General features: G+C 34.4%; 1 protein-coding gene across 3 annotated transcripts; it reads left to right on the forward strand.

The window, feature by feature from the left end:
* The first annotated feature begins 204 nt into the window (after positions 1–204).
* Positions 205–4,968, forward strand: LOC114377334 (protein GID8 homolog). 3 transcript variants are annotated; one of them, XM_028335799.1, is made up of 7 exons: positions 205–470; positions 678–789; positions 1,360–1,519; positions 1,624–1,730; positions 2,877–3,008; positions 3,526–3,682; positions 4,643–4,968. In XM_028335799.1, the coding sequence occupies exons 2-7, from the start codon at positions 739–741 to the stop codon at positions 4,762–4,764; spliced, it is 729 nt and encodes a 242-aa protein (XP_028191600.1). In that variant the 5' UTR covers positions 205–470; positions 678–738; the 3' UTR covers positions 4,765–4,968. The 3 variants fall into 3 exon arrangements, with proteins under 3 accessions (XP_028191600.1, XP_028191598.1, XP_028191599.1); XM_028335797.1 differs by having other exon boundaries at positions 206–470; positions 648–789; XM_028335798.1 differs by having other exon boundaries at positions 206–789.
* Positions 4,969–7,560: the final 2,592 nt, after the last annotated feature.

The following is a 7,560-nucleotide window of genomic DNA, read 5'->3' on the forward strand; positions in this document are numbered from 1 at the left end:
GAGAGAGGGTGAAAGGTAGAAAACCTGCAGTGCCCTAAGGTTACATTTTTAAATTAACTAAAACACTATTATTATATGATGTGACAAAATAAAGGAATGTAATTGGTTATGTATGGAAAGTCTTTTTACAATTTTACCCTAAATAATGATGTATGGGCATTAATCTCATTAATAAAACACCTGATAAAACAAAGTCAAATTGAAAAATTACATAACATGAGAAGATTTTCTTTCGTTATCGATTGGGCCTTGTTCAGGTCCAGTTGAGACCCGGTAGAAAACGAAGCGGATCCGAACTCAATGAGGAAAACCGAAGCAAATATCTGTATATCACATTGAAACAGAACTCTAGAAGCAACTTGGAAGAAAGGGATCGCCGGCGGCACCCTCCGAAGACGGAGATACACCCACTCACAACCACTTTCCCGGAAAATAACCACCGACCACAATTTCTTGGAATTTATTTTGCGGTGAATTCACTTTCTGCCTTTAATTTTTTCATCCCCTCGCGTGCGGATTTTGTTTTCCCCTTCCGCCGATAGGGTTTTGATGATTTTAATTTTGTTGATTTGGAAGGATGTGGAAACTTAAAATGCGACTGCTTTTTGATTTTTTTTAAATTGTTGATGCTGACCTACGACCTGCAGTTTTGGTGCCTTTGTTGTTCGGATTTTCAGGTGAGGGAGCTCGTCTCGTGTGTCGTTTAGGGCTAGAAATGGGGTTTAAGTGGGTGCACTGATGTCATTGTTCTTGCTTGAGATTCGTCAACTTGCAGAAATCGAGGCAATGGTATTTGACTCTCTCTCTCTCTAGCTTTTTCCTTTGTGGATGGTGAATACATATTTAATTAGTTTAATTTTAATGTCGGTGGTGCAAAGGATCTAAAATTTGTGCTCATTTAAGAATTTTAGAACTCTTGATGCTTTGTTCTATATTCCATTACCATGTGACTTGTAAAGAATCTCGTAATGATGGTTCAGATTTGTTATATTTTGTGGATTAGTTTTTCCTACATTTTCACAAGCACCTCATATAAATAGAAGGAGTGCTTCGTTTTATACTGAACAACTAATGGTTTGGATTTGGATTCTGTGGGAGGAGATTAATTTAGCAAGCAAGCAAGGTCTTTGTTTTCTCATTTATTTCGGTTTTACACAACAAATGAATAGACAACAAAGGAATAGAGGGAAATATGTGATGCATATGAAGTCAATTTTAGTCTTATTTCTGGAAGTATTACTTTTTATGGGACTGATTGTGGACAATGTTTTACATACTGCATGGAAGTGATTAAAGTGAACTAACTCCGATATATGTCATGACAAATGATTTTTTATCCTTGTAATTTATTGTGTGAAGGCTGCATCTAAGAAACTGATAACAAGAGAAGAGTGGGAGAAGAAGCTTAGTGATGTGAAGATTAGAAAAGAAGACATGAATAAATTGGTAATGAATTTCCTTGTCACCGAAGGCTATGTTGAAGCTGCTGAGAAATTTCGAATGGAGTCTGGAACTGAACGCATCCTTTTTATTAATTTATTTATTTATTTATTTATTTTTGGGTCTATGAGTGCAAGAGATTGTATTCTTTATCCAGCTATGATTTTCCTTATTGATCTACAGCAGACATAGATCTTGCAACAATAACAGATCGCATGGCTGTTAAGAAAGCAGTACAAAGTGGTAATGTTGAGGATGCAATTGAAAAAGTGAATGACTTAAATCCGGAGGTAGGCTTCCTTTTATTTATTTATTTTGTGATGTGATAACTTCCCATTTCTATGCATATTTATTTTTAGTGTACAATAACACGTAATGCATGCATTATTCAATTTCTTACCTGCTGGATAGCTAAACACGCACTTCCCTATGGGATAAATATGTGGTAGTGATATTGCAATGTAGTCCACATGTTAACAATGCCAATGACAGGGATTGTTTGTCTTATATACAGTGCTTGTATTTTGCTTTATTTTTTTTAAAACAAGGCCTGCAGGGAGGTATGCAGAATTTAAATAGAATATGACCTAGCCTCTTTCAGTTGGTTACCATCCCATCTCCTACCCAACTATCCTAACTTGCTTAATACTACATGCTAAAAATTGCACAATTTGCAACTTGCAATTTGCCAAGCTAGCTATTTTTATCTTGTGGTAAGTTGCATATGACTCTGAATCACGTGATACATGAATGAATTGTGCAATCCAACCAATTCTGCATCACCAGTACTAATCACATGATTCAGTGATACTTCCCCCCATCTTCTACTTTTTTTCCACCAATTCTCATCAAAGAAATTCACATTGTTTCCCAATAATTGTTAGTATGCACTTTATTTGACTGTTTCCTTATTCTGTTTTCATTTTTCTAATATAGAGGTTTTAGCTTCACAGTTCACATCTTCAGTTATGACTTATGACATGATTTTGTTTCTTTATTCTGTTTGGCCTAAAAGGCTTTTTGACTGGCTTAAAGCATAGCCTTTTTAATTAAATAGGCTTTTAATGAAAGCCTTTGTTTGACTTGACACCTAAGCATAATATTAACATGTGCTAGGTCAGAGGTTCCTGATGAGAAGCTTGGCCTATTCTCACTCCTAAGCACTAATTCACTGTGCATCATTACATATTCTTGTTTCTTACGTCGCTTCTACATTTTTTTCAATATTTTATTTCAAAGGTTAGTTTGGTATCTTAATTTTTTGCGTGTACATTTATTTCTTGCAGATTAATGCCTCTTTTATACCCACTACTTTTTTTTGTGTCATTCTTCTTAAAACTAGTCTGGCATCCAATCAAATACATAACAATTTTGTACACCTCAGAGCTATCACTTGTTATTGTCTTATCCATTTTGTTTTGAAATACTGTCTGCAGATACTGGACACAAATCCCCAATTATTTTTCCATCTTCAACAGCAACGATTGATAGAACTCATCCGGAATGGAAAAGTAGAAGAAGCTCTAGAGTTTGCCCAAGAGGAGCTTGCACCAAGGGGAGAGGAAAATGTAAATCTAATCAAATGAATTTTCTTATCTCTATCTTTTCATGTAAAATCTTGGAAAGAATGTAAATTAGTATTCTGAATTTTGGGTTGTGTGCAATTTGCTCTCTGACATAAAAATGTATATTTCATTCCCAAGCCATTTTTATAATGTGTGGAAAATAATCCTTTCGTAGCTAGTTAATTTGCTATCAATAAGACAATTCCTTGCTATGGGGTATCGGAAGGGTTGTTTTGTATATTTAAAAAAGCTAGGAAGTGAAATACACCTTTGAAAACATCAAGGACTAAATTGCATACGACCCAAATTTGAAGTCCAGGGTATTAAATTGCATTTTTCCATAAAATCTTTGTTAGGATTCTGGCCTTTACATTAATGGGTTATTTGTTTGTATTGTCAATTTACTTTAATTGCTTGTAGTTAAGAAAAATCCAATATGGGAAAGTAAATTGTTATTGTGGAAAATTTGTATGTAACTGTTTCAGAGACTTGGGGCTAATACTTGCCTGTTGGATTTCAGCAAAGTTTTTTGGAAGAGTTGGAGAGGACTGTTGCACTTCTTGCCTTTGAAGATGTTTCTAACTGTCCTGTTGGAGAGCTGCTTGACATATCACAGCGTTTAAAGACAGCAAGTGAGGTGAATGCAGCCATACTTACTAGCCAGAGCCATGAAAAAGGTTTGTGCTTGCTGCAGAAGTCTGTTTCTACGCATATATAACTTGGGGGGTTTTAAATCTAGTTTGGCACTCAATTTTCACACGAATGTGTTATTTTTATGCATTTCTATAAGTTTTTCTTGATTGTGATTGAGATATAGGTTTTATTGAAACAGCAAGTGTAAAATCTGGGAACATAATAGAAGCTTTTGCCAAATTGGCACCTGAATCACTGTTCAGTCTGTTCTGTTAGAGTAAATCAACTGACTTCTGATGATTTGTTTTATGCTTCAATGATGGATTCAAACTTCTAGAGCTTGGAAGTGAATAACAATCTGAATTATATGCCTGCTTTCACAAAAGTCCAAGAGAATATTGAGAGGACTGACTGTTCATCTACTGGGATAAATCATTTTGTGGCTTGTTGGTTTCCTTTACATGCCATTGGCTATGCCAAAATCATGTTTACACGGATTTTATTTCTTCCCTCTACACACCTCATGGAAAGATATAGCTTGGTTTTACAGGAATTATTTGTGGAGTTCAACTTCTGCATTTGAAATGTGATTGGAATCCACATAATGTGAACGCCAATAGGAGAATTTTTTTTTTATTTTTTTTTTGTCTTGTTTATTTTTTCTTAAAATTTCTAAACATCAAATTAATTGAAAAATTATATATATCATTATGGATTATGAAGTGCATAATGTTGATGACAATGTTGGGGGTGAAAAATTGAATTCATATGCATGTCTGCATAGAATGATAATTGGTGTTAAAATTTTCTTTTATCCGTTATAATTGTTGCCAACTGGGCTTTCTCCTTGCACTAGTTTGTATTATGTTCCAGTGTTCCATTAAGATGATTTGCTGTATCTAAAATGTTAAAAAACTACAAGTATGCTCGGTTTTATTTTCACCATTTGAAAAATTTGCTAATGGGCTCCAGAATTTGGTAACCTTGATCAATTTTTTTGGCAGACCCAAAACTTCCAAGCCTGTTGAAGATGCTGCTATGCGCCCAAAACCAGCTGGATGAGAAAGCTGCTTATCCTCGTGTCAATGATCTATCCACCGCTACATTAGAAGATCCTGCTGTTTGAATACTTGTAACGTTTTAATTTCAGTTCGGGGATTTTAGGTGCTAGATGAAGATATTGCAGTGATTAGCATTAAAAATTGTGTATGTACTTTAATCGAAAGATATTTGTTGAAATTGATATCCATTTCCTCGTAGATAGCTCTTCCGTTGGTTTTATACTCATGTACAAAAAGATTTGTGAATACAGTCACCAATTCTTTTCTTAGACCGCTTGTTAAGGTATTCTGTTGCATATTAAGGTTTACTATGCCATGATGATGGTATAAGTTAGCCCTAGTCTGACGACCCTATCATTATTTTCGATTGCCACGAACCGTTTCAACAATATTCACTTTGCTGCTCTGCTTCATTAATGAGAAACACTATTCTCTGGCAAAAGATGAAAACGCGTGACTGCTATGTGCAGAGAGCAATTTAACGTTGCTTCTTGAATAAGACTGCAACTTGTTTGGGATAAAATGTTTGATTAAAATCAAATTTTAAAATGTAAAAACGTAATTTTATTTTGTAATTTTCATTCTAAAATTTAAAGATTATGGTAACTGAGAAATCTCCTATTTGAAGTGCTTAAACTGGTTTAAATTTCTCTACATACCATATTAGTTATCTAAAACTAATGCAATTGTTGGTAGTAACATAATTGGTTGTCACTGCCACCATCATCACTATAATAACAAGACCACTTTCATTGTCCCTATGACCACCACTATTATTAGTTTGACCACCACTATTATTAGTTGCTACCACTATCATGATTAGTATCACAACTACAAAATCAATACTATTGTAGTTACTAATATTGTTGTTATCGTGACTTAGATCATTAGCCACTACCTCTCTATTTGCTCTCATCATCAGACGAACTTGAATTAAGAAGTTGAAGTAGTATGTGTGGTTGAAATTTAATACTTAGTATTAGTATTAAAATTTGAGAACTGAATTAAAAAGGACTTAGCCGACAGATACTGTTTAGTCTCTTGTCGTGTTGTAGCTTTTAATTTTGGGTCAAGACACAATTAGCGAAGAATGTAGACTAACGAGTGTTGTAGCTTAGAACAGAAGTTAAGAATATATAAGGTGCTATACACTAACACAAGGGAAGAGAACAAATTCCATGAAAAATCCTGCAATACTTTTCTTATCTACGAAACCATAAACATTAAAAAGAAAAAGAAAAAAAAAAAAGAAACTTAAGTAGTACTAAACAGCAAAGATGACAAAATTTAATGAAGAAGCAGAACTTCAGTTGGTTTTGATCCAAAGCACATAAACCAAGGTGTTGTTGTGAATGTCGGTAAGCTCCATGAGTCGTGCATCACCAATGAATTTCTTGGCCGCGCAACAACCATCATCGAAGTTGAGTGCATAACTCGAAGGATCGTATTGAAATTTGAGTCTCTGCTTGCCCCCATTCTTGAATGCCCTCTTCAATGCAGCACGCACCCTCCAAAACAAGCTCCTACAACGCTTCTTGCCATAAGTATTCACCCATTCCAAGCGCTCCAACAAACCCATCTTCCACAAAACAGAGAATTTTCTCCAAGATAAGAACAAGAAGAAGGTTGTAATGGTGGATATATTTAGAGTAGAAATGAGAGAGAAAGAGCAATGCTGGTTGTGTATGTGTGTGTGTGTGTGTGTGTAGGGGTTGAGAAAGGTAAAAGGGGTTATATGGTGAATTGGTGATGGAGAAGAAGAAACACTGAAATGGAAAGGGTAAATATTTGGGGTCTTTGAAAGAAGGTGCGCGTGCACAGTTATCTATAGGAGTGAGAGAATAGGGGTTACGTTGGGATGCTGAAATTCCATCTTCTATAGATTACACATTACAGAATGATGTTGGTATGTGGGGTTGCAATGGGCAGAGAGCCTCAAAGTCTAACAAGCAGGCTTCTTTGTCTATCACGATTCAGAATGTTGTTGTGACAGTGTAACGAATTTTAGTATAATCTAATCTATTCAATTCAATGCCCCCCATCTCTCTCTCCTCCATTTTTTTCTTAACTAAAAACCCTTCTTTTTCCTCACTCTACGGAACTGCATTATCTTCTTTCATTTCGATATTAACCTTCAAAATCTGAATTGCCCCGAAAATTCCGAACAACAATTTTGTTTATTCTCTTACGTCTATTATAAGTATCACTTCTTTTTTTTGTACGATTAATATTCTTGCAAAGCCCTCAACCTCTAAACCATGTGGATTCTGGGCAAAACAAAATTTATTCCCATAAAAACCTGTTAAGGCCACGAGATATTACCTGAATTGTGGGTTCCAGTTAATTAGAGTAAATTACGAATTTAAGATTGTAAAACTTAATTAAAGAAAAACACAGTGAAAACAAAAAACGTAAATTAGTAATTCGTAATAATTAAAATTGAAGGTCCATAAATAAATTGAAAAGGAAAATATTTTTTTGACCCCCAAACCGTACATTAAATTGCATAACTGCCCCCTAGCAGCCAGGTCCACCAAAATAATGCAAGTCAGTTTAATTAACACCACATCTAGGTTGTGTGGCAATGGTTGGTAAGTAATTGTATGGTTTTCCCTTTTATTTATTAATATTTTTCACTTAATTTTATTCGCACATCTATTTTTTATTTAAATAGTTATATAGTTTTTCATAATAAAAAAAATCACCTTGTGTGCTAACCATTAATTAACGAAAATTCAGTCTAGTAAAGATTAGTTTTTCTATGACAAAAAAAAACTATGATGTTAGCTGTGAAAGGAGACATGCATATTTGATATTTTATAAACTATAAAATAATTTTCTTAGACTTAATATGTAATTTT

The sequence above is a fragment of the Glycine soja genome, chromosome 11 (assembly GCF_004193775.1).
Source record: "Glycine soja cultivar W05 chromosome 11, ASM419377v2, whole genome shotgun sequence".
Taxonomy (NCBI): domain Eukaryota; kingdom Viridiplantae; phylum Streptophyta; class Magnoliopsida; order Fabales; family Fabaceae; genus Glycine; species Glycine soja.

Excerpts from the sequence above, each read along its gene's own strand:
- LOC114377334 (XM_028335799.1), top strand. The coding sequence starts at position 739 with ATGTCATTGTTCTTGCTTGAGATTCGTCAACTTGCAGAAATCGAGGCA. Across the intron at positions 790-1,359 it reads TTGCAGAAATCGAGGCAATG|GCTGCATCTAAGAAACTGAT; the intron begins GTATTTGACTCT and ends TATTGTGTGAAG. Across the intron at positions 1,731-2,876 it reads TGAATGACTTAAATCCGGAG|ATACTGGACACAAATCCCCA; the intron begins GTAGGCTTCCTT and ends TACTGTCTGCAG.